At 44.7% G+C, this 27,194-nt stretch overlaps 2 protein-coding genes across 4 annotated transcripts in view; one reads left to right on the forward strand and one right to left on the reverse strand.

Annotated features, from left to right (window-relative positions):
- Positions 1-13,941, reverse strand: part of IFT74 (intraflagellar transport 74) — a 65,380-nt gene extending 51,439 nt beyond the window's left edge. For 2 of the 3 annotated variants that reach the window (XM_030567176.1, XM_030567178.1), the window contains exons 1-6: positions 13,853-13,941; positions 8,470-8,610; positions 7,003-7,138; positions 3,697-3,745; positions 2,793-2,891; positions 2,544-2,604 (exon numbers count right to left, since the gene is read on the reverse strand). In XM_030567176.1, coding sequence (XP_030423036.1) covers positions 2,544-2,604; positions 2,793-2,891; positions 3,697-3,745; positions 7,003-7,138; positions 8,470-8,586 — 462 coding nt within the window. In that variant the 5' untranslated portion in view covers positions 8,587-8,610; positions 13,853-13,941. The remainder of the gene's footprint in view (positions 1-2,543; positions 2,605-2,792; positions 2,892-3,696; positions 3,746-7,002; positions 7,139-8,469; positions 8,611-13,852) is intronic. The other variant, XM_030567177.1, reaches the window with a different exon arrangement.
- A 440-nt stretch (positions 13,942-14,381) lies between these two features.
- PLAA (phospholipase A2 activating protein) overlaps positions 14,382-27,194 on the forward strand; it is a 28,580-nt gene continuing 15,767 nt past the window's right edge. Inside the window, exons 1-7 of the mRNA XM_030567038.1 lie at positions 14,382-14,664; positions 20,655-20,848; positions 23,732-23,832; positions 23,932-24,052; positions 24,389-24,556; positions 25,790-25,925; positions 26,438-26,607. Coding sequence (XP_030422898.1) covers positions 14,516-14,664; positions 20,655-20,848; positions 23,732-23,832; positions 23,932-24,052; positions 24,389-24,556; positions 25,790-25,925; positions 26,438-26,607 — 1,039 coding nt within the window. The 5' untranslated portion in view covers positions 14,382-14,515. The remainder of the gene's footprint in view (positions 14,665-20,654; positions 20,849-23,731; positions 23,833-23,931; positions 24,053-24,388; positions 24,557-25,789; positions 25,926-26,437; positions 26,608-27,194) is intronic.

Below are 27,194 nucleotides of genomic sequence, written 5' to 3' on the forward strand. Positions count from 1 at the left end.
AAACACCATAATAAAGGCTTAAATTAAATATATACTCCAAATAAAAAAAAACAAACTGTCAGAGGACCAAAAAAATGCCACCATGGTTAAATAGCAGAGTAAAAGGGAAATTTAGAGACAAAAAGGCATAATTTAAACATTGGAAGTCAAATCCTAGTGAGGAAAATAGAAAGGAGCATAAATTCTGGCAAGTCAAGTGTAAAAGTATAAGCCAGGCCAAGAAACAATTTGAAGAGACACTAGCTAAAGACAAAAAAATAACAGCAATTAAAAAAACAAAACAAAACATCAGAAGCAGGAAGCTTGCCAAACAACCAGTGAGGACCCCGGATGACTGAAGTGCTGTAGGAGCACCCAAGGAAAACACAGCCATTGAAGAGAAGGTAAATGAATTCTTTGCATCAGCCTTCACTGCAGAGGATGTGAGGGAGAATCCCACAACTGAGCTATTCCTTTCAAGTGACAAATATGAGGAACTGTCCCAGACTGAGGTGTCAACAGAGAAAGTTTTGGAACAAATTGATAAATTAAACAGTAATAAGTCACCAGACTCAGATGGAATTCACACAAGAATTCCTAAGGAGCTCAAATATATAACTGTAGAACTACTAACTGTGGTATGTAACCTATCACTTAAATCAGTCTCTAAATCAGATGACTGAAGAATAGCTAACGTAATACCAATTTTTAAAAAAGGCTCCAGAGGTGATCCTGACAATTACAGGGCAGTAAACCTAACTGCAGCAAAAGGCAAATTGGTTGAAACTACATGAAAGTTCAGAATTATCAGATTCAAAAAGAAGCATGATATGTTGGGGAAGAACCAACATGGCTTTTGGAAAGAGAAATCCTGTCTCACAAATCTAACAGAACTCCTAAGGGTGTCAACAAGAATGTGGACAAGGGTGTACAGGACTTTCAGAAAGCCTTTAACAAGGTTCCTCACCAAAGGCTCTTAAGCAAAATAAGCAAGCATAGGATAAGAAAGGTCTTCTTGTGGATCAGTAGCTAATTAAAAGTCAGGAAACAAAGGGTCAAATAAATGGTTAGTTATCACAATGGAAAGAGGTAAACAGCGGGGTCCCCTAATGATCTGTATCAGGACCAGTGCTGTTCAACATATTCATAAATAATCTGGAAAAGGGGGTGAACAATGAGATGGCACAATATACAGATGATACAAAATTACTCAAGATAGTTAAGTCCAAATCAGACTGTGAAGAGTCACGAAGGGATCTTACAAAACTGAATGACTGGGCAACAAAACGGCAGATGAAATTCATTGTTGATAAATGCTAAGTAATACACATTGGAAAACATAATCCCAACTATACATACAAAATTAGGGGATCTAAAGTAGCTGTTACCACTCAAGAAAGAGATCTTGGGTCATCATGAACAGTTGTCTGAAAACATGTGCTTAATGTGCAGCAGCAGTAAAAAAAAGCTAACAGAATGTTAGGACTCATTAGGAAAGGGATAGATAATAAGACAGAAAATATCGTAATGAGACTATATAAATCCATGGTATTCCCACATATTAAATATTGTGTGTAGTTCTGGTCATTCCATCTCATAAAAGAGATATTAGAATTGGAAAAGAACACAGAAGGTCAACAAAAATGATAAGAGGTATAGAACAGCTTCCATATGACGAGAGATTAAAAAGACTGGGACTGTTAAACTTAGAAAAGAGATGACTAAGGGGGAGATATGAGAGAGGTCTAAAAAATCATGAATAGTGAGGAGAAAGTGAGTAGGGAAGTGTTATTTATGCCTTCACATTACACAAGAACTAGGGGTCACTCAATAAAATTAATAGGCAGCAGGTTTAAAACAAACAAAAGGAAGTATTTCTTCATACAATACAGTCAACCTGTGAAACCTGTTGCCAGGAGATATTGTGAAGACTTCTGGGTTCAAAAATAATAGATAATGGAGGATAGGTCCATTAATGGCTATTAGCCAAGATAGTGATGGACAGAACCCCATGCTCCAGGTGTCCATAAATCTCCAAATGTCAGAAGCTGGGACTAGATGACAGGGACTGGATCACTCAAAAGTACCCATTCTGATCATTCCTTCTGAAGCATGTGGCACTGGCCGCTGTCTGAAGACAGGATATTGGGCTAGATGGATAATTGGTCTGATTCAGTATGGTTGTACTTATGATCATATATTAACAACTCCCAAATTATCATCAGGGTCATTGATCAAGTAATCAGAGACTTCACTGAAAAGCCAAAGGAAATTATTTTTTCCAATGATATAGTGTAATAAACATCAAATCCTGATATTGTAAGAGGAAGTTGCGTCTAATCATAAAAACACTAAAATGTATGTGTGGGCGTAAATATCCTTATGAGACAACAAGGTAAGCATTTGTTTCCTTTTTAATAAGTGAATTAAAGCAGTGTTAAACAGTAAATCATTCTAATGGAGAAATGTCATACAAAAAAATACTGAAGGTTAAAACCAGTATGTTCACCATGCAAAAGCAATGGGGGGGAAAATCCAGTGTGAAACAGTTAACCATAGCATACCATATTGTAGTCTGCTAGTTGACCTTGAAATTCTTTGATTTCACCAGCTAAAGTCTCTGCCCTAGATAAAGAACAAAAATTCAAGTTTATGAGATTAAGTGTTTTATACAAACAAAATTAGAACAAGTATCCATTTTTATAGTTCTGTAGGTTGCACAGTACAGATATTCAAATCTGATATAACAAAAGATAAGGTCCTGACAAGGCACTTGGCTATGCTAACATTGCATTAACCGCAACATGACTCACCTCTTTTCATATGACAGATAGACAGAATTCTCCTGGTTATACATTTCTATTTCTTTCTGAAGCTTATTTAATTCTGTTGTGAGTTCACTTATTTTGCTTCTATAGAAAAGAAACACAAAAAGTTACTTGTATGTTTAAAATGTACAACTAAAATACTGTAGGATAAAACTAATACTATATTATAAATGTATGTATTCAAGGCATCTCTCTTGTATTACAGGTTGTCTCAAACAGCTCTAGGATCAGCTAAAGAAATAAAAAAAGAGGGTTCCTACCTTGGATAAACTCTTAAACAGTTATAAAGCAGAAGGATAGCATAAAAAGTTAATTTTATTTAAATTAAGAGTATTTTCTCCCCTTTGGTGTAACTGTAAAGTAGAATTGTTCAGTTGTTCCAGTAGAACAATCCCACACAGGGTGACCAGACAGCAAATGTGAAAAATCAGGACAGCGGGTGGAGGGTAATAGGAGCCTATATAAGAAAAAGACCCCAAAATTGGGACTGTTCCTATAAAATCGGGACATCTGGTCACCCTATCCCACAACAGTTTCACAACATGGGTACCCTCTATATGTAAGAGGATATGATTTAGGAGTGCCCATCCAACACAGAAATTTGACTGAAAATAACAAAGTGCTTTATAAGATATTTAGGGCAATAATAAAAAAATATGTTAATTTAGCAAATTTATTCTTGGAATTAAGGGTGAAACGTACCCCAGGATAGAGGATCTACAAAGGCCCTCCTCATCCCGGGAAGTCTTATAATGGGAAGTATTTCATCATAAGTGAACAACCAACCTAATCCATTTATGCTGCTGTATTTCATTCCTTGATATGGGTGGGGGGGAGGGAGAAGACATTAACTATGCTACAGCTTGAAAAAGTGTTGTCACTAACATACCTAAGCAGTCCAAGATAATAGGATTTATCCATAATCTGTCTCTGAGGACCTAACAAAAGAGAACAAGAAACATTTTATTAGAAAAGAATGAGTTTTAATTAGACACAAATTAAGTTCACAAAGGATGAGTTGAAGTTATACTCCAAACAGAGAACCAGCACCTTCAGAATGTCCTCATACAGCCTTTATTCAATCAATACAGATGAAATCCGAGATGCATGTTAGGTTTTGGTGAGGATTTAGATTACTTAAGCAACTGAAATTTTCTGAGATGAACTTTGCACGAGGGTGACTTCATCCTAAAAAGATATGGAGGATTTAAGGAAAACTTGCTATAACTTTCCCTAATGTGTGTGTTCGCTACAAAAACCAAGCACATATTAAAAATAAAGACATACAAGTTAAAAAGCATCATAGGAACACTTAATTCAGCGATAGAGTGTCAACCCCACTTTGATTCCTTACACTCTCCACCTCAGCTAAGCTTAGAATTTCACATTCAGCTCCAATGCTGTTCTAGTCTCCTCTATCCTTTAGATTTGGTTCCTTTATGCTGCTCCAGCCTCCCAAGCTCTGATTGACTTTTCTTGTAGTTTGTACCAGCCCAGCCATGCCATCAGGCTGAATGAGTCCTTTAAAAACACAGGTTCTCCCTGCCCTGAGCTGTATCTCTTTTCACTCTTTGTACAAAGCTGAAATCACCTTGAAGTGCATCACATGCTCTCTCCCAGTTCCACAGGTTAAACATCACAACACACAAAAAAAACAGATTTTCCGCACAGCACAAAGAAGTGACATATGAATCAGCGGGCTCTCTCGAGGTGACAGTCTACTGTAAATCTAGCTGCTATTTACCTGCCCTTTCTTTTCACCTGCTCAGTGGTGATTCTAAGATAGATTTTCTTCTACAATATGGCCCCTTTGGGCCATTCCAACAGCAAATGGACTGTAAAGACAGCTGATCCAGCCAATCGGGCTTTCACCAACTCTAAGCCACCTCCAACATAGCGGATATTTTGGTAACATGGTGAGAGCACTGCTGTGCCCCAGATATCATTGGTTGCTGTGACAACCTCCTTGGAGCCATAGCCACATGACACAGGACCTCTAAACAATGCTACGATCTGGGCTGGTATAGAATCAGCCTTAGGTATGATGAGTTGCAAATAGTTCCTGTTCACCCTCATCTTGTCCCTGCTATTCCCAATGCTTAGTGGGCATAGCTAAATTGGAGTCTTTGAGAGGACAGTCGTGATAGGAATTTTGAGACCTAAACTGAACACCCTAGAATAAAAGCAACAGTTCCAGTTGTAACCCACTACCTCGAAGAAGGACATCTAAAGTCCCCTCGCCCTGGAGCTGTATTTCTGACATCAAACCATAGTCCAATTGTGGGTGAGATCAATGCGATTACAACTGTATACACATTTGTTGTATAGTAAAGTATTTAAATATTGTTCTGCAGTGCTGGAAGGAGACTCAATCTATGCCTTCTTTTAATATTAATTTTTTCAAATGTCACCCTAGAGATGTGAATACTGTAAGTACTGTTCAGGCATAGAGTAGTCTGCTACTTCTGAGATTTCTAAAAGCAAAGATAGTAGAAGGACGGACTCATTAGTCTGCCTCTCCCCTCCCTAATCATTATTAGCTGTAGGTCCTTACATTACAATTTGTTCAGCTGAGAGGAAAAAAAATCTCCCTATTACTCTTCTTTGGAAAAAATTTCAGATACCTCACTAACTTTCACGCTTTCTGTGATCCATGTCCTCGAGTCAAAATGTGACTTATTTGACTAGTGGTGATTTAGTGCATTCTAAAATTGGGGTATTAGAAAAGAGGGTAGATAATGTAGAACATTCTACAAAATAACTGGAGAATAAAATTAAAATTTTCAAGATCAGGATGAAAGTATAAAGTCTCTTACTGGAGTTCCTTTTTATACATAATCTATGGAATCATAAAATGGAAACTATAGAGAATAATATGAAATCCTGAAATTTTAGAATATTAAAACTAACAGAAAACATTGAAGACGCCAAATCATCTAACGAATTTGCATTAGTCTTACACAGATATTAGATTGACTCACTTCTGTATGTTTTGAAATGCTTTAGGATTCCTATTTAAATTGTTGCCCTGTGTCCCTTATTCTGAGGCTTCACAAATTCGGGGAACTCTTATTGTTATGATTCATAAAGAATCATAAGAATAACCTGAAGTTATAAAAGAGATTTTAAAGATTGTTTTAAAGATACATATTTTCTCTGAACTTGTAAAATCTACTTATACACAGATAAGAAACTTTTGACTTTGCTATCAGAATTTTTCCTTTGGCATTAAAGATGTTAGGATCTTTATCAACTAAATCTTTCTCTGGTTGTAAATAAGGAAATATAATCAAACTCAAGATACAATATATTTTCTCAGTCCTTAGACTAGGGCTATAATCACTACATGCAATTCATCCTGTACCCTGAGGGCCAAAATTTGTTCTCAATTACAGCAATGTAAATTTAGAGTATGTCCATTTAATGAGTCACTCTGAATTTTCACTGTGGTAACAGAAAAAAGAATTTCTCCTAAAAAGAGAGATGGAATCACATGATAATTCATTCATTCACTATGTAACCCTGCCTCATTCAATACACAAAAGACACGTTTGCATAATTAAAGCATATCATAAAGCACTAGCACAAGAAGCAGACGTTTGAGTGCTTCACTTTGCAACCTTAATTTTCTTTCTAAAAACCTACAGATATTCCAAATGGAAACTATGCTAAGAGAAAAACTGATAAAACACAGACATTCAATAACATGGAACTATTTTCTAGACATTTGTAAGACCCTCTGTATTGCACAAGATGTGTACTCTGGAGACTGGTTCATTTGCCCTCTTGCCTCATTCAATAAGCACATTAGTAGATCATATAGATAAGGCAAAGCTCCAAATTCCACATGAACATCAAACTTTCTATGCATTGAGAAAAGGCTAAAATTCCATACACACCCATCCTTATGCTTGCATAATATGAACAGAATACAGTAAGGCCGTTATTCAAATACGTGCAAGCCATATTTTTAAATCCCTATACATTCTGCCAAATCTGCCCAAGGACCTCGAAAAGGCACATGTCTGACCTAGTGACTATCTCATTGCCAAATTTCAAGTTTCTGTCCCAACTAGAGACACTAGAGCCATAAAAGTTCCTCTGCCATCCAGTTTCCCCAAATTGTATTGCTTCATTGACAGTGTTAAAAACACTTTCCTGTACTAAGATAAGAATTCTTCATATATTAAAATACCTTTCACTCCAGTTTTCATTCCACTTAACCCTTGTTGTGTCACTGGACGGTCTGCAACTTTAATTTGAGATGACAACACCCCTCCAGTACCTAGGAGACCACCACGAGTACCAGGCCTCGATGTACCAGGAGGCATCTAGACAAAGACAATAGAATAATAAACCAGTTGTTATATTTATGTGGTTGTTAAGAGGAACATTTAAAAGCTTGTCTGGACTGTTCTAAAAATTAGAAACTAACCTACGTATTTTACTTAGTACATTAGATCTTTAGCAGTATTTTTCTTGCAGGTGATAATTTATACCAAAAATGTTAGAAGTAAATCTAAATACTATACTATCAAATCAAAACCTCTAGCACAGACATCTCTTTATATTTGTTTTTGAGACTCAAGGCTATTTTATTTGCATTCTCAATGTTCTTTTTCTCCCTCAGGTTTGACCTCTGCCAAAATGGTAGTGTAAATTGAATTCCCACTGTTCTGTTTATCATGTTGTGTGGTTATCCTTTGGCAGTTAGTTCCAATAACACCCCTTCCCGCTCCCCCACATTAGATTTTAAAAAATCGATTCAGTGAGACTGTTATTTTAATGGTCAGGTATAGCACGATTGATTTTCCTGTCCAAAATCTCCATAAAGCTCAGGTTTCTACTTATGTGTGGAGAAAAACATACTAGTCTCATTCTCGGGCCTCACATATAATGCTTCCCTTTATTGAAATCAGCTACTCTTTATTAAAATCTCCTATTTCAACAGAGGTGTAGGCTAAAACTAGCCTACTGGCTACCAAAAAGTGCATAAATTAAAGAAGAATAATTTGTTGCTCTTCCAAACAAATGTTTCTAGTTTGATTGGAGAGGACAGACTGTTAGGGAAGAGCCAAGTCTTTCTAACCATGGATTGAACTGTGAAAGCGAAAGTCCAAACCTGTTTATTCTAGTCCCAAAGTGCATCAGCAGATGCCTTAGGACTTCTGCAAAATGCATTTTGCTCCTTTGAGGATACCAGATGTGGGATGCACTAAGCTTGTAGATCCAGAAATCTTTTAAGTACTGTGGTCTTGACCTTTACTTGGCCTTTGCAGGCCATACCAGAATAAAAGGACCAGAGGCAATCTGAAGACCCAGTGTAAATTATTCCCATGACATGAACAAAATCATAGGGGAAGGCAACAGATGAAGGGTGACTTGACACCTCTCTAACAAACCAGATCTTTTTGCTTTTTCTACTTGTGATTCTAAAAGACATATTTCATCCAATATAGGGCAATAACAGCTTCCAACCCACCTTCTTTAACATACAACAGACAAATCTTCTTGGAATGAAGAAAGAAATATGAAATACCAAAAAAGACTACAAACTGCTACCTTCAATTACAATTACTGCTGGCACACAAGTCTTCAGGAGAGAAAAATCAGGATAAAATCTAAACATTCAAACCAAACATATTAAATCACTTTAACACACCCCTGTTCCCATTCTGGCTGCTGATGGCGTCCGTAACAAGGATGAAGAAGGCCTGGCTGTGAGCCCAACTCCTCTTGAAGTAGGACGTGCTGTAGGTGGCTTGTGATTGCTTGCCATTTTCTATTTATTTTAAACTTCTCTCTGGAAAGAAACATATGACGCTCATGTCCTTTAATTAGAACTGATCCTTTATTAGTAAGGATCCTTTACATTACTAAGGGAGCCTGTTGTGTGTTGGGAGAGGAATGGAGGGTGTTGGACAGTTGAGGGGTGTGAGGAACGTGTAGCGGATGTAAGGTGGTACTAGGGTATACAGGGAGTATAAATAATGGGTGATGCTGGGGGGAGTACTGGGTATATAGGGAGTACTGTGGGAATACTAGAAATACTTGAGTGGGTGGGGAGTATAAGGTGCAGCACAGGGAATGTGGGGGAATACAGGGAGCAGAAGGAAGTATAAGGGCTGGCACTGTAGGTCGTGTGGATTACAGTGGGGCTATTAGGAGGATGGGTGGGTAGCCAGGGTGACACAGGAAGGATGGGGGTATTGGATGCTAGTGTTGAGGGGGGATTTACAGGTGACACTGCGGTATGTGGGGGAATACAGGCTGGCACTGGGGGCTGTGGGGGATACAAGTGTGGATGGGCTATGACAGGGATCAGCAACCTTTGGCATGGGGCCTGCCAGGGTTTGTTTACCTGCCATGTCCGTAGGTTCAGCCAATCGCAGTTCCCACTGGCCACGGTTCACCGACCCAGGCCAATGGGGGCTCCAGGAAGCAGCATAGGTTGAGGGGTGTGCTGGCTGCCACCTCCCGCCACACACATTGGCCTGAAGTGGCGAACTGCAGCCAGTGGGAGCCACAATCGGCCAAAACTGCGGACGCGGCAGATAAACAAACTGGCCTGGGCTACATGCCAAAGGTTGCTGATCCCTGGGCTATGGGAACTGTTCGCTGATACTGGGGTGGCACTGGGAAAGATGAGGTACTAGGGCTGTGGGGAGAATATGGGCTGGTACTGGGAGTGTGGGGAGAATTCAAAAGGGTACTGGAATAGTGCTGGGAGCTTTAGGGTACTGGGGTGGCACTAGGGTCAGTGGGGATTGTTAAGGAGTACTAGGAGTGACACAGGTGTGAGAGTAGGGTTGCCCACCCTTCAGGATTGGCCTGGGGTCTCCAGGAATTAAAGATTAATCTTTAATTAAAGATCATGTCATGTGATGAAATCTCCAGGAATACATCCAAGAACGATGGGGTCTAAGTTAGCTGTTACCACTAAAGAAAGACATCTTGGAGTCATTGTGGATAGTTCTCTGAAATCATCCACTCAATGTGCCGTGGCAGTCAAAAAAGCAAACAGAATGTTGAGAATCATCAAGAATGGGATGGATAATAAGACAGAAAATAAGATATTCCCTCTATATAACTCCATGGTATGCCCACACCTTGAATACTGTGTGCAGATGTGGTTGTCCCTCTCAAAAAAGATATATTAGAATTGGAAAAGGTTCAGAAAAGGGCAACAAAAATAATTAGGGGTATAGGCCAGCTTCCATATGAGGAAAGATTAATCAGACTGGGACTTTTCTGCCTGGCAAAGAGGTGACTAAGGGGGGATATGGTAGAGGTCTATAAAATCATGAGTGGTATAGAGAAAGTAAATAAGGAAGTGTTATTTACTCATTCTCATAATACAAGAACAAGGGGCCACCAAATGAAATTAATAGGCAGCAGGTTTAAAACAAACACAAGAAAGTATTTTTTCACGCAACACACTGTCAACCTCTGGAACTCCTTACCAGAGTTGTGAAGGCCAATACTATAATGGGATTCAAAAGGGAACTAGACAGATTCAAGGAAGATAGAACCATCAATGGCTATTAGCCAGGATGGGCAGGAATGGTGCCCCTAGCCTCTCTTTGCCAGAAGCTGCGACTGGGTGATAACCTTTCTGTTCATTCCCCTTGGGGCACTTACCATTTGCTACTGTCAGAGGACAGGATACTGGGCTTGATGGATCTTTGGTTTGACCCAGTATGGCCGTTCTTATTAACCAAAATTGGTAACCCTAGTTGTGGGGAGTACTAGGGGTGGCACTGGAGGGGTTCGAGAAGTGGTTGGGCTATGGAGACTGTTAGGGAGCACCAGGGGTGGCAATGGGAGTTACTAGAGTGGGGATAGGGACAGGGGCTTCTACAGGTAGTGCTGGGGGTACTAGGAATGGAGCTGTTGGGTGTGGGCACTAGGGGCAGTGCTGGAGGGCACTAGGGATGGAGCTAGTGGGTGGGACACTAAGGGTGGCGCAGGGGCACTAGGGATGGAAGTGGTGAATGGGGGGCACTAGGGCAGTGCTGGGGCACTAGGGATGGTGCTGGGGGGTGTGGGCTCCAGGGGTGGCATACCAGGCACTAGCGATGGAGGTGGTGCATGGGGTCACAAGGGGCGGTGCTGGGAGGTGCGGGCACTGGGAGCGGCACACTGGGCACTAGAGGTGGGCACTGGGGATAGGGGCAGAGCAGGGGCACTGGGGATGGGGGCGGCGCACTGGGCACTAGAGGCAGCGCTGGGGGTGCAGGCACTAAGGATGGAGGCGGTGCATGGGGGCACTAGGGAGGGTGCTGAGGGGTGCGGGCACTAAGGATGGAGGCGGTGCATGGGGGCACTAGGGGCAGCACTGGGGGGTGCGGGCACTGGGGGCGGCGCACCGGGCACTAGGGGATGGGGCAGCGCAGGGGCACTGGGTGGGCAGCGCACCAGGCACTAGGGGCGGGCACTGGGGGCGGCGCACCAGGCACTGGGGGCGGGCACTGGGGATGGGAGTGGTGCACCAGGCACTAAAGGAGGCCCTGGGGGGGTGCAGGCACTAGGGATGGAGGCGGTGCATGGGGGCACTAGGGGCAGTGCTGGGGGGTGCAGACACTGGGGACAGGGGTGGCGCAGAGGCACTGGGCGGGGGGCGCACGGGGCACTAGGGGCGGGCACTAGGGACAGCGCACGGGCACTTGGATGGCACTGGGAGGGGGCACTAGGGGTGAAGGCGGTGCATGGGGGCACAAGGGGCGGCGGACCGGGCACTGGGGATGTGAGTGGTGCACCAGGCACTAGAGGCAGCGCTGGGGGGGTGTGGGCACTAAGGATGGAGGCGGTACATGAGGGGCACTAAGGCAGTGCTGGGGCACTAGGGATGGTGCTGGGGGGTGTGGACTCTAGGGGTGGCATACCGGGCACTTTGGGCGGAGCTGGGGGGTGCGGGCACCGGGGATGGGGGCGGCGCAGGGGCACTGGGCGGGGGGCGCATGGGGCACTAGGGGCGGGCATTGGGGGCGGCGCAGGGGCACTGGGCGGGGGGCGCACGGGGCACTAGGGGCAGGCACTGGGGGCGGCGCAGGGGCACTGGACGCACGGGGCACTAGGGGCGGGCACTGGGGGCGGCGCAGGGGCACTGGACGCACGGGGCACTAGGGGCGGGCACTGGGGGCGGCGCAGGGGCACTGGACGCACGGGGCACTAGGGGCGGGCACTGGGGGCGGCGCAGGGGCACTGGACGCACGGGGCACTAGGGGCGGGCACTGGGGGCGGCGCAGGGGCACTGGACGCACGGGGCACTAGGGGCGGGCACTGGGGGCAACACAGGGGCACTGGACGCACGGGGCACTGGGGCGGGCGCTGGGGGTGGCGCAGGGGCACTGGACGCACGGGGCACTAGGGGCGGGCACTGGGGGCGGCGCAGGGGCACTGGGCGCATGGGGCACTAGGGGCGGGCACTGGGGGCGGCGCAGGGGCACTGGCGGGGGGCCGCACGGGGCACTAGGGGCGGGCACAGGGGGCGGCGCAGGGGCACTGGGCTCACGTGGCACTATGGGCGGGCGCTGGGGGCGGCGCAGGGGCACTGGGCGCACGGGGCACTAGGGGCGGCGCAGGGGCACTAGGGGCGGGCCCTGGGGGCGGTGCAGGGGCACTAGGGGCGGGCACTGGGGGCGGCGCAGGGGCACTGGACGCACGGGGCACTGGGGGCGGCGCAGGGGCACTGAGCGCACGGGGCACTGGGGGCGGGCACTGGGGGCGGCGCACGGGGCACTAGGGGCGGGCACGGGGGGCGCACAGGGCACTAGGGGCGGGCACGGGGGGCGGCGCAGGGGCACTGGGCGCACGGGGCACTAGGGGCGGGCACTGGGGGCGGCGCAGCGGCACTGGGCGCACGGGGCACTAGGGGCGGGCACTGGGGGGCGGCGCAAGGGGCACTCGGGGCGGGCTCTGGGGGCGGCGCAGGGGCACTGGACGCACGGGGCACTGGGGGCGGCGCACGGGGCACTGGGCGCACGGGGGGCGGGCACTGGGGGCGGCGCAAGGGGCACTAGGGGCGGGCACTGGGGGCAGCGCAGCGGCACTGGGCGCACGGGGCACTAGGGGCGGGCACTGGGGGGCAGCGCAAGGGGCACTAGGGGCGGGCACTGGGGGGCAGCGCAGCGGCACTGGGCGCACGGGGCACTAGGGGCGGGCACTGGGGGGCAGCGCAAGGGGCACTAGGGGCGGGCACTGGGGGCGGCGCACGGGGCACTAGGGGCGGGCACTGGGGGCGGCGCACGGGGCACTAGGGGCGGGCGCTGGGGGCGGCGCACGGGGCACTAGGGGCGGGCACTGGGGGGGGCGCAGGGGCACTATGGGCGGGCACTGGGGGGCAGCGCAAGGGGCACTAGGGGCGGCGCAGCGGCACTGGGCGCACGGGGCACTAGGGGCAGCGCAAGGGGCACTAGGGGCGGGCGCTGGGGGCGGCGCACGGGGCACTAGGGGCAGGCACGGGGGGGGGCGCAGGGGCACTAGGGGCGGGCGCTGGGGGCGGCGCACGGGGCACTGACGGGGGGCGCACGGGGCACTAGGGGCGGGCACTGGGGGGCAGCGCAAGGGGCACTAGGGGCGGCGCAGCGGCACTGGGCGCACGGGGCACTAGGGGCAGCGCAAGGGGCACTAGGGGCGGGCGCTGGGGGCGGCGCACGGGGCACTAGGGGCAGGCACTGGGGGGGGCGCAGGGGCACTAGGGGCGGGCGCTGGGGGCGGCGCACGGGGCACTGACGGGGGGCGCACGGGGCACTAGGGGCGGGCACTGGGGGCGGCGCAAGGGGCACTAGGGGCAGACACTGGGGGCGGCGCACGGGGCACTGGGGGCGGCGCACGGGGCACTGGGGGCGGGCACGGGGGGCGGCGCAGGGGCACTGGGATGGCGCTGCGAGGTGGCTCTCTCCCGGGACGGTCACAGGAAGAGTCGGGTCCGGGCCCGATTCTCCCCATAGCGGTTGAACGCCAGGCAGGAGCGCGGGGTCCCGCCCTAGCGGGAGGGGGCCCCCAGCGCGAGCCGCGGTTGGATCCCGGCCCCGCGGTCTCACCCGAGTCGGCCGCTCTCCACAGCCAGTTGGAGCCGATTTACCTCCTAGCCGACCCGTCCCCACGCGCCGCCTGTATCACAGCAACCGACCAACCCCGCCCCGCCAGCTCCAGCAGCCAGTCATCCACCGCGCTCCTTTCGCTCTCGCGAGATTCCGAAATCCCGCCGCCTCCAACAGCCCGGAGAGAGAACGCGCGCCCCACCCGCCGCTGAGAATACACAGTTTGCCCCACTAAAGGGAGAGGGGGGACGGCCCGCAGGAATCTCAGCACAGATAGGTGCTGGGAAAGGACATGGCACTGCGCAAGTCCCAACTTGCAAAGGTTTCCGCTCTGGCTCTCATAAGGGCCTACCAATCCCAGCATGCTAAGCGCCGGCTCTAATTTACGCGATCTACTGAGACTACAGCTCCCAGCAATCATCGCGCCCTCTCCGACCTGGTCTTTCCTCTCTGTCTGGCGCTGCGCATGCCGGGATATGCAGTCTCCACCCCTCCAATGTGATCAATGGCCTTGGGGGCGGCGGCCCGGCACTTGTTGATGACGTTTTCCGGCGGAGGGAGGGCTGCTGTTGCTGTGTCAGGGTCTCGCCTTACGGTGCCTCCGCTCCCCGCCGGCTTTCCCGGGCTGAGACGAGATTTCCAGCTGCGCGGAGAGCCGCGGCCATGGCGAGCGCGGGCGGCACTTACCAGCTCCGCTGCTCCGTGGCGGGACACGAGCTGGACGTGCGGGGCTTGAGTCACGGCCTGTTCCCGCCGGGCGGCTTCGTGTCTGTGTCCCGGGACCGAACCGCCCGGCTGTGGGCCCCCGACGGGTGAGTGCTGCGGGGACCGGTCTCTTCGGGGGCATGTGGGGTGACCAGGCTCCGCTTCCCCCTAGAAGCAGCAGCAGCAGCTTGGGCTCCCTGTGGCCCGCGCCCCCCAGTCCTCTGCTGCGCCGACAGCAGGCATGCGGGGGAACGAATATGAGGATCTCCTTTAAGCCAGCCTGCCCCAGGCTGTAATAGAGGCACCTGTGCCTCCGCCAACCCCAGAACTAGCTCTGACATTTCCTGCTTGGCTCTAAGAGCCAAACTCTTCCCTGGCTCCTCACTTTGGGAGTTAGGGGTACGTGGCTCACAGCTGAATTTGGCCCTAAGCGTTCAGAATCTGAGTGCAAAGGAGTATAATCTCTCTGCTCTTTCTGTGGCTGGCGTTAGCTGCTACTTACATGCATGTGTGTCTGTTTAAAAATAGATTACAGCCTTAGCGGCTTGCCCGGTGCTTTTTCTAACCACCTTGTGAATCTCTCAATTTCATAACGACCCTGTGGAGTGAGCAGGCTTGTGGTTGCTCGTTTTTAGGGCTTTTTGTGCAGAGTCTGTTCGAATTGGATAGCTAGCTGCTCTGTTAGTGATCATTAAGTGTACTCCTTGTGTCTACTTTCTGAGGAATTCAGGGAATGATGCTCTAATAGGTCATTTTATCTCAATAGCTCAGAGTGCTGTACAGATGCTACATTTTTCCATCGCTCCCATAAATGTGTGAATCCTGTTTATAGATGGGCTTACTGAAGCAATAAGAGAAAAGTGATACTATAAACTTAGTTTTTAAAAATAAAGTCATTCAAGTTTTTGACAGGTCAGTGTTCTGTGAACAAAATTTAAAAATTTTAAGATTTTTTTAAAAGGGTATTTCTGCTTTCTTTAGTGTTCACAATGGTCTGTTCAGCAAGTTAGAAACTGAATATACAGATATTGTATGCGTTGACACTGCTTATACACAAAGTACAGTTCAATGCGCAAAACAAACCGAAAAAGAAAGATAAACCTTTTTGCTGACTGCTTTCAGTTATAAAAATCTTAGGTGTTACAAACAGCTGTACAATTTTGTTTCTAAGTAGCCTTGCCAGGGTCACACTGTGAGTCATTGAATTGAAACTCAGAGAGCAAGTCAGAAATTGAAACTGAGAGCTAATTCCCAGTCCTTTGTTATAATCAGTAGATGTACTGCTATGTAGTCAGGAGTAGGCAACCTATGGCACGTGTGCTGAAGGTGGCACGCAAGCTGATTTTCAGTGACACACACTGACTGGGTCCTGGCCACCGGTCTGATGGGCTTTGCATTTTAATTTAATTTTAAATGAAGCTTCTTAAACATTTAAAAAACCTGTATTTACTTTAAATACAACAAGTTTAGTTATATATTATAGACTTATAGAAATAGACCTTCTAAAAAATGTTAAAATGTATTACTGGCACGCGAAACCTTAAATTAGAGTGAATAAATGAAGACTCGGCACACCACTTCTGAAAGGTTGCTGACCCTTGATTGTAGTATATACTTGGGGCAGCAGCAAAACATATTTCCTACTGTATGCATAGTTTAAAATTATAAAACATATCCTTGATTTAGTGCAGGGGTAGGCAACTTATGGCACGCGTGCCGAAGGTGGCACGTGAGCTGAGTTTCAGTGGCACTCACACTGCCCGGGTCCTGGCCACCGGTCTGGTGGGCTCTGCATTTTAATTTAATTTTAAATTAAGCTTCTTAAACATTTTAAAAACCTTATTTACTTTACATACAACAATAGTTTAGTTATACATTATAGACTTTTATAGAAAGAGACTTTCTAAAAACGTTCAAATATAGTACTGGCATGCAAAACCTTAAATTAGAGTGAATAAATGAAGACTCGGCACACCACTTCTGAAAGGTTGCTGACTCCTGATTTAGTGGGTATGCACTTTCTTTTCTAACAGAGAGTGGAAAGAGAAGCAATTAACAAGTTCATCTGAATATTTTGCCAGGAGGCTGTCATATAAAACTGTGATTTGCGTGAGGGAAAGTATAGAGAGCCTGTATTACTGGAGGGATAGACTCTTAAAATTTCCTAAAAACTATATCACAAAGGAGGGAATTGTCCTTTCTTCCAAATGAATATGACAGCTCTTTTTAATTCTCCTCCACTATGTTAGTGATCACAATGTGGGTAATAGCAATATGTCCACTTCAGGAAATTATAGGGGTACAGCGTAAAGGGATCAATGGATAAACTATCATATACAAATGTTTGGCTGCACCTGGGGTTGCTGCAGCCCTTTATTCTTTTACTTTTTGGTGGAGGAGAGGTTTAGCTAACTATTGTGACTTCCACTATTGTGCGTTTTGTGACTTCAACCTACTTGTAGCATTTGAGAAGCTGATGGAACGGGTGGGGGGGAGATCATGATTGTTATAAGAGAGCCTTTGGAATGTTAACATTTTCACTGATTCCTGTGCATCTGAGACATTCAAGGAGGTAGGAGACAGCTGCATACAATACCTGGAAAGTTGAGTTTAAAGTTGTTTCAGGTTCAGTACCTGCCAACTTTTGTAGTTTGCCAGATTTTTATATTTTGAATTACTGTTTTTCTCAGCTAGACTGGCTGTTCGGAGGAAGTCTTGAAACTGTGTACAGAGAGCGGACAAATATTGTGTAAACAAACCTAAAAATAGAAATATTATTCTCCTTTAATCTCTAATTTATTTTAATATTAGGTGTGTCTTCTAGGTTAAAAAAGAAAAACAAAAAACCTTTAGATAGAAGTGTGACTTTTTCATTGACATTCCTTTTAAAATGACTATTTCAAAGTAAATTTTTTTGTCCAATTATAGTGTAGCTGTGAAAAACCCCGAATCAGAAAGTGGAAGAAAACAGTATTACAGCAGGCACTTTGTAGGTTGAGATGCTTACAATTGCAACCCTGTAATTGTTCAAAACTTCAAAAATCTGTTTTTTAGCTCTTCAGGTTATAGAATCATAGACTTTAAGGTCAGAGGGGACCATTTATGATCATCTAGTCTGACCTCTTGCACAATGCAGGCCACAGAATCTCACTCACCCACTCCTGTATTAAACCCCTAACCTATGTCTGAGCTATTGAAGTCCTCAATTGTGGTTTAAAGACTTCAAGGTGCAGAGAATCGTCCAGCAAGTTACTTGTTCCACACGCTGCAGAGGAAGGCAAAAAAACCCCAGGATCTCTGCCAGTCTGCCCTGGAGGAAAATTCCTTACTGACCCCAAATATGGCAGTCAGCTAAACTCTAACCATGTGGGGAAAACTCACCAGCCAGAGTCCCAGGAAAGAATTCTCTGTAGTAACTCAGATCCCACCCTATCTAACATCCCATCACAGGCCATTGGGCATATTTACCGCTAATAGTCAAAGATCAATTAATTGCCAGAATTAGGCTATCCCATCATACCATCCCCTCCATAAGCTTACCAAGTTTTGTCATGAAGCCAGATATGTCTTTTGCCCCCATTGCTCCCCTTGGAAGGCTGTTCCAGAACTTCGCTCCTCTGATGGTTAGAAACCTTTGTCTAATTTCAAGTCTGAACTTCCTGATGGCCAGTTTATATCCATTTGTTCTTGTGTCCGCATTGGTATTGAGCTTAAATAATTCCTCTCCCTCCCTGGTATTTATTCCTCTGATATATTTATAGAGAGCAATCATATCTCCCCTCAGCCTTCTTTTGGTTAGGCTAAACAAGCGAAGCTCTTTGAGTCTCCTTTCATAAAACAGTTTTTCCATTCCTCTGAACATCCTAGTAGCCTTTCTCTGTGCCTGTTCCAGTTTGAATTCATCCTTCTTAAACATGGGAGACCAGAACAGCGCACAGTATTCCAGATGAGGTCTCTCCAGTGCCTTGTATAGTGGTACTAATACCTCACCTGATGCATCCCAAGACCACATTAGCCTTTTTCATGGCCATATTACATTGGCTGCTCATAATCCTGTGATCAACCAATAGTCCAAGGTCCTTCTCCTCTTCCGTTACGTCCAGCTGATGCATCCCCAGCTTATAACAAACATTCTTGTTATTAATCCCAAAATGCATGACCTTGCACTTTTCACTATTAAATTTCATCCAATTACTGTTACTCTGGTTTACAAGGTTATACAAATCTTCTCTGTATTGGCAATATCTTCCAGCTTTGTGTCATCCGCAAACTTTATTAGCACATTCCCACTTTTTGTGCCAAGGTCAGTAATAAAAAGATTAAATAAGATTGGTCCCCAAACTGATCCCTGAGGAACTCCATTAGTAACCTCCCTCTAGCCTGACAGTTCACCTTTCAGTATGACCCGCTGTAGTCTCCCCTTAACCAGTTTCTTACCCACCTTTTTCCAATTTAGCTTATAATTCCCCATGCGGAACCATATCAAAATCCTTACTGAAATCAAGGTAAATTAGATTCACTATTTCCTTTGTCTAAAAAACCTTACTTTCTCAAGGAGATCAGGTTGGTTTGGCACGATCTATCTTTTGTAAAACTGTGTTGTATTTTGTCCCAATTATCATTGACCTCAATGTCCTTAACTACTTAGTCCTTCCAATTTTTTCCAAGACCTTGCATACTACAGATGTCAAACTAACAGGCCTGTAGTTACCCGGATCACTTTTTTTCCCTTTCTTAAAAATAGGAACTATGTTAGCAATTCTCCAATCATATGGTACAACCCCTGAATTTACAGATTCATTAAAAATTCTTGTAGTCTTCAAGCCCTCACCTGTGCTCATACATGGTTATAAAGGTATATACTTAATCATGCTTAAACATGAGTATGAAAGTGCATACTTAAGCCTTGATCCAGCGAAAGACTTTGTTCAGGCAGTCCCTCGTTGAAGCCACTTGTCCTTCACATTGGGGAGGGGGAGAGGAACAAGAAAGAGGAGGAGGTTTGTTGCCCATGCACAGTCAATTACAGGGTTGGGGCCTTAGTCTGCAGTAGTAACAGACAGCTTTTTGCCAGCTGGCACAAGTCTTCTAATGACACAAGCATAAATAACTTGCTGATTGATGTCTTATTAGTTATAGAAGAATAATCTTTTCTTAAAAAAAATAAAAAAAAACCTTGAAAATTCAAAACAGAACTATTAATGCAACATAAAAGTTGTATGATGCATTACAGAAATCTTGACTTGCGATCACAAGGTATTTTAGATACTAGATTAAAATATTGCATTATTTGATAGATTATATTATTACATCAAAGATTTGCTTTTCTTAGGCTTGTCTCAGGAAGCCTATATTATTGTTAAATGTAACCAGATGGGTTATGGAAACAATTTAAACCCACACTCTGACTATAATAAGGGAAACTGATGTAAAATAAAATGAAGGGGATATTACAAAATGAATCTTAAAAAGCTAACTGCATGTGTAGGAGGGGAAACACACAAATTATTGAAAAGTAGTAAACTTCCCATTTGCAGCATGGGCCTTAATAAGTATTAAATAGAATGGAAGAAAAAATCTGATTTTTGGAGGGAACTTGTAAACATTTGTCAGTACTAAGTGGCAATCAGTAAGATTTTAAGAAATATGATCAAGTTAACTTTATTTCTGAATTTATTAGTCTCAATTTCTGTAGCTATTTAAATCATTTAGGATTTTATCTTCTGCTTGTGTAAATGCTTTTCACTACTTTTAAAAAATATACATCGGATTCAGTAAAATACTTGACATTCAAAAATCTTTATCAAGAAAAATCCTTCTGTTCTGTGTGTAATATTATAGAAGTAATGGCTTTACTTCTTGACTCCTTTAGGCTATTTGTAAATAAATAAATATTATTAAATATTGCCTTCTCTCTCTCTCTCTCTCTCTCTCTCTCTCTCTCTGTATATATATATACACCTACTCTCTCTCAAATAAATAAATAAAGATCAGTCCAAGAGTTTTTGAATATAAAGTGCATTCTGTAGCTTAAATTAAATTTGTTTTATTTTATTATTCTGTAAATGTAAATGTATTGATCTATATGTCTGTTTAGTCCTAACAGGGGGTTTACTGAAATGCATTGTATGAGAGGCCACTCCAATTTTGTATCTTGTGTATGCATCATACCTTCAAGTGACATCTATCCTCGTGGGCTAATTGCAACAGGTGGAAATGACCATAATATTTGCATCTTCACACTGGACAACACAGTTCCACTCTATGTCCTTAAGGGTCACAAAAACACTGGTAAGTTTAGGTCTTGTTTTGTAATTCCCCTTGCAAAAACTGGAACTAATGCAAATTGTCTTTAACTTGGTTAAAATAAAATATGGCTCATAAAATGTGGCTTTTGTAAGACTTAGAATTCTTTAGTATTTTTCCATGAGGAATTACTTCCAGATATGGCTATCAGCAGGTTTTGTATAATCCAGATTCTTGATAAACTAGTCACAGTAACTCTCATGTTTTCAACAGAGCAAGGCATAGCTATCATAATGTATAATTATTTATGTGGATTAATAATATTTGTGTTGTGGCATCACCTAGGAGCCTCAGTATTGAAGTAGAGCCGCACTTGGGACTTGACAAGCTGTTAAAAAAACATGAGCCCTGCTCCAAACTTGACTGTCCAGGGAACAAAGAAAGTTGGCCCTGGGATTGTGGAATACTTTTGAAAGACTCCCAGAGCATGAGTCAAATGGGGCTGCATCTACACTGCAAAGCATTAGGGCTTGATTCTTGGGTCCAGGCCCTGGCTTAGAGTGATTTGTGTGTAGATGGAAGGGGGGTTGGCCTTGAGCCTGAGTTCAAACCCTGGGCTTACATTGCAGTGTAGACATATCCTCATGCCCGTGGCTGACCTGTGTCAGCTGATTTGGGCTTGAAGGGTTTGGGTTGCGGGGCTATAAAATTTCAGTGTAGGTGTTTGGGGACCCACCCCCTCGCAGTGCCAGCCAGACGTGTTTTGCTGCTGTGTTATTCTCCCTGACTCCAGTATGAGAGAGAATTGTTTGTGCTTAATTGAGAGTCAGCTCCCTGACACCTCCAGTCTGTTACCTACCCAATTAATCTCTGGGCTATGTAAACCCTTATGTTGCCTTGGAGGTTAACAGTAGGTATACCCCAGACCAGACATGGGCAAACTATGGCCCGCGGGCCACATCTGGCCCATGGGACCGTCCTGCTCAGCTCCTGAGCTCCCGGCTGAGGAGCCTAGCTCCTGGCCCTCCCCCGCTTTCCACCGTCCCCTGCAGCCACGCTGCTGTGCGGGCCGCACTCTGGCCTGCTGCTCCCACTGGGCAGTGTGGGGAGCGCAGCTGGCTCTGGCTGGGTGTCACGGCTGCAAGCTCCTGCTGCTGTTAAGGTGGCGGGGAGTCCTAGGGGGCAGTCAGGGAGGAGGGGGTAGTTGGATGGGGTGGAGGTTCTGGGGGTGGTGGTCAGGGGATGGGGAACAGGGAGGGTTGAGAATGGGAGTCCAGGGGGGCCTGTCGGGGGTGGGGATGTGGATAGGTGTCGGGGCAGTCAGGGACAGGGAGCAGGGGGATTGGATAGGGGGCGGGGGTTCCGGGAGGGGACGGTCAGGGGACAAGGAGCAGGGGGGGTTGGATGGGTTGGAGGTTCTGAGGGGAGCAGTCAGGGGGCAAGAAGTGGGGGGGGCGGGTAGGGGGTGGCAGCCAGGCTGTTTTGGGGAGTCACAGCTTTCCTTACGTGTGGCCCTCCATACAGTTGCGCAACCCCGATGTGGCCCTTGGGCCAAAAAGTTTGCCCACCCCTGCTCCAGACCCAAGACTTTGAAGCGTTCCCCTGTTGTGTTCTGGCCCTTATCCTGTCCTACTAATACCAGGTATGCTGTCCCCAAGGGTACAGTAGATACATCAGCTTGAATGATTTGACTTGGGATCAGTTCCTTGTGCAATACCAAAGCACTGAGATCTACTTGAAAACAATCCTAAATTTATCGTCAAAAATCAAGATTTAAGACATACAGTAGAAACTCTGAGTTAAGAACTGACCAGTTAATCACACACCTCATTTGGAACCGGAAGTACACAATCAGACAGCAGCAGAGACCCTCTCTTCCCCCCCCCCCCAAAAAAAAATCCAGTACTGATTTAAATGTAAACGACTACAAAAAAGGAATGGGGGAGGAGAACCATTTTTCTTCTGAATAGTAAAGTTTCAAAGCTGTATTAAGTCAATCTTCAGTTGTAAATTTTTGAAAGAACAACTATAATATTTTGTTCAGAGTTATGAACAGCCTCCGTTCTTAAGGTATTCATAATGCAGCAGTTCTACTTTAAGAGTAAGGATAATGAAACCAGAAGGGTTACATATAAAATCAAATCAATACATGCTTTGTAGAGGCTAAACTTAACAGACTAACCTCCTGTCTAGAGCCTTTTTGCCACCCCTCCCTTCCTTTTCCCCCCCCATGTCCTTTTGCAGCGTCTCCTACCAAGTTTGGTTGAGATTCCATTTTCATACATGTAAATGTGTTGTTCGTTTACTTCCTGCTATGATTCAGTCTCTAGTGTATTGCCTCCCTGTTGACTTCATGTGTAAATTGAGTTTTGCATTGTATTGGCTTACTGTGCTTAACTTATGTGTGAACCGAGACAGGTGAATATACAATCTTTTGTCTGGCAGAAATCTGTTTGTGAGCCCTGTCTAGATTCAGACTTTAGGAACATATTTTCATTATATATCTATTTCACAATGACATTAATTATCAGTGTGATGCTTGTTTTCATTTAAGCTCTTACATTACATCATTTGTGGATAAATACCACGAAAGCTGTGTGCTAGGTGTAGTAAGTCAGTCATGCCTGCTAGGAGTTGCTGTTACAGAACAATGTACCATTTGCCAGCCGGCTCCAGTGGTCCTCTGTGTCACAGAGATATCCTCTGAAGAATTTAGTTCTAGTTAGTACTGTAACTGAAGGAATGCTAAATTCCCTTTCCAAAGTAGAAGAGGAAAGGACCAAAAGCTTGCCCTGGAAACAACTTTAAAGATTATCTTCCATGAATATGTGCTGCTAACGTAAGAAAAATCTCCTTCCATATGTTACTGAAATAAGAAAGGGGCAGAGGACAGGAATGTGTCAATGCTGATTTGAATGTTTTTTCCAGTTTGCAGCCTTTCATCTGGGAAATTTGGCACATTGCTTAGTGGCTCATGGGATACCACAGCTAAAGTCTGGCTGAATGACAAATGCATGATGACATTACAGGTATAGTAGTTCTTCATGAGTATATCAAATAATGAATAATTGAACAGCTTTGTAAATTCAGTTGTTCTCTAGCTATTCTAAAACTGTTCTTGTTCACAGGGTCACACAGCTGCAGTATGGGCAGTGAAGATATTGCCTGAGCAGGGATTAATGTTGACTGGTTCAGCTGACAAAAGTATTAAACTATGGAAAGCAGGCAGATGCGAGAGAACATTCAATGGTAAGTGTTTGGGTAAAATTAAGAGTGTTTTCTAATCTGACATCTTTATAAATCAACTTCCTGTTTGTGAAAATGTAATGGATTCAAGTAACTTACTATTTAGACCAAGATCTTCATAAGTGGCTAGTGGTTTTTGAGTACCCAGCTTGAGACATGTTAGAGGCCTGATTTTCAGAAAGTGCTCAGCAAAAGATTTTTTTTTTATAGCTGGTTCTTTATTAAATATTAGTTTCTAGGATAAAGAAATGAGATTGCAAAATAAGGTATTGATATGTTAAGCTGCTGCTGAACGCAATATTTGGTTGTTCATAAAACCTTTTCCTTTCCTTTATAAAGGACACGAAGATTGTGTGAGAGGTTTAGCGATTTTAAGTGACACAGAATTTCTTTCCTGTGCTAATGATGCCAGTATTCGAAGGTGGCAGATCTCGGGCGAGTGTCTTCAAATTTATTACGGACATACAAATTATATATACAGCATATCTGTCTTCCCTCATTGTAAAGGTAAGACTTTTCTTCCGAAGTAAAATAGCTTTTCAAAATGAATGGTAGTTCTGGTACCATTATATAATCTGAGTTCTTTCATCAGCGTTCTATTTTCTGTATTTTTTCAGTTTGGACAGTAAACATGTCACTGCAGGAGAAATGTTGTTGAACATCTGGGTTCAAAACTGTTCAGAAAATAGATTTGAGCCAAAAGGTCCTGGGAATTGGGTGAAATCCTCGCCTGCTGAAGTCAATGGCAGAACTCCCATTGACTTCAACAAGGCCAGGATTTCAGTCCGGGTTGCCATTTGCCTATCAGTACCATAGCATAGTGCAAAAATGATACTTATACATAGCAATAGTCTTAGAGACAATACTTAATATTCCTATAGCAACTTCTGCAGAAGGGTCTCAGAGCATACTGCAAATGTTAATTATGTAATCTTCACTACATATCTGAGAGTTAGATGTGACAACAGAGGCTCAGGACTGTGATTTGTCCAAGGTTACAGAAGTTGATTCTCAGGTTTGTGTGTTAATCAGAAGACCTTTATATGATCTATAGAATATGTTTGCACACTTGATGAAAACTAAAGCTCCAAAAACACTGTAACAGAGCACGGGACCCCGGGGGGGCATGCACGTATCTCAGTGCACTTGTTACAGTCCTTGTACCCTTTAAAACTGGCAGATGTAGTAGTAGGTCACATGTTTCTCCTAGTTTGTGCACTCAACAGTAAATGGCATTTGAGGTTTGCTGCCTCTTAGACAGAGGGGCAGATGGCAGAGGCCCAGGGTTCAGGAAAGACCTAGGAGGGGACTTTCTTGCACCTGTAAGGCCTTCAAAGGGGACAACTGCAGGAGCCAGCTGGCGGAAAGCCTCCGCTAGGGAGGGCTGTGAAGACTGAAGTCTTGCAGACCCCAGGGAAGATAATGGCTTGCTGGTGATGAGACTGTGTTGGTTTTTTTAAGCTTTATTAATAAAGCCCTGAGAAGTGAACTGGAACTGTGCTTTTGTTTAGAGTATAATTTCACCTTCTCCGCCTAGTGGATCAGCCCACCAGTTTACACACTTTAGCACTTTTTTTCAGAAAGAAGGATGAGTAATGACTATTTTATCCTTCTTTCCCTGTAGACCTCTTTAAGGAGATGCAAGAAGCATTTAATTGTAAAGTATTTACTTGCAGGAAGCTACTTTGTACCTTTTATCTTTGTTTTTATATTAAACTTCTGTATGTTCTGTCTTTTCAGATTTTGTAACCACTGGAGAGGACAGATCACTTAGGATCTGGAAACGAGGGGAATGTGCTCAGATAATCAGATTTCCAGCTCAGTCTGTTTGGAGCTGCTGTGTGTTAGACAACGGTGACATCGTGGTTGGTGCAAGGTATCCAGACTTCACTCTGTCTGCATAATATATAGTGAGCTAAATTTGGAAAACACTTTGTCAAACTGATTATATGCATCGTTGTGTGTGGGAGAAGTGCCTTGCTCCAGGATAAAATTTCTTATTTTGATGGAGGTTTTATATTTTCTTAGTTTCATAGAACACTTTTACTATTCTGAGAACGTCAGAAGAAATAGTACCTTGGAAATGTGGCTGGTTTTTAAAGTTCAGTACTATGGATAGGCTAGCAGTTATTCTGTACCAAAGTCATTTGATAGGAGTATTCTGCCTCAAGGCACCTCTACTCTGTCTGCTTATTTTTTTGTGATAGAATGAGAGCATGAGAACCGTATCTTTTATATAGCAGATACTGGTTTTTAGCCTATTAAAATTAACAAATGACATAAATTCATATTAGAAATAACTTTATCCCGTACCAGGAACATAACCACTTTGACATATTAGATGATGGAGATTACATTTTTAAATGTGTTGTATTTCTCTTCATTCAGTGATGGGATTATCAGAGTATTTACAGAGTCTTTGGAGCGCACAGCAAGTGCTGAGGAGATTCAAGCTTTTGAAAATGAACTTTCCCAGGCAACTATTGACCCCAGCACTAATGATTTAGGAGACATTAATGCTGATGATCTTCCTGGAAGAGAACATCTAAAAGAACCTGGTAATTTCTTCAGTTTCTGTTTCATTAAAACACAACAATAAAGCTCTGTTTTGTAGCATCAGGAGCTTCATCTCTCCTGGGGATGGAGCAGGTTTTGTTGATCACTTAAATTGTGTTCTTTAACAATAAAAATTTCATTCTTCTGTGTTCACTGGTGTTATGGAGACTTTGTTATGCCTCTAATAAAAGATTTTGTTTCTGAGGATTTAACTGATATTCGTCTATCACTTCATAGAAATAGAACAGATTACATTTATGATGACCCTTTAATGGCTTTATTATGCAACAGTGCAGCAGTTTTTGTTTAACAATGTGATTCAGTAAGGGACAACTTGATACGGCATTGTTTTCCTAAAAAAGAAAAAATAGTTACAAAACAAACTTAACACTTTCAAACTATGAATGTTGAAATAGAACTGATGTTGTCTTAACTGCATCAAAATTTAGTCTTAAATTTACTTACTTCAAAATGAAGATCCCTATAAGAAAAGAATGGAGCCAAGTGAAATGAAGGAAGCAGTGATAATTTAGATAGCTCTTAAGCAGGAAGATGTGAACAAACACATCTACCCGCACCCAACTCCACC

This window comes from Gopherus evgoodei, chromosome 6 (genome assembly GCF_007399415.2).
Source record: "Gopherus evgoodei ecotype Sinaloan lineage chromosome 6, rGopEvg1_v1.p, whole genome shotgun sequence".
NCBI lineage: Eukaryota > Metazoa > Chordata > Testudines > Testudinidae > Gopherus > Gopherus evgoodei.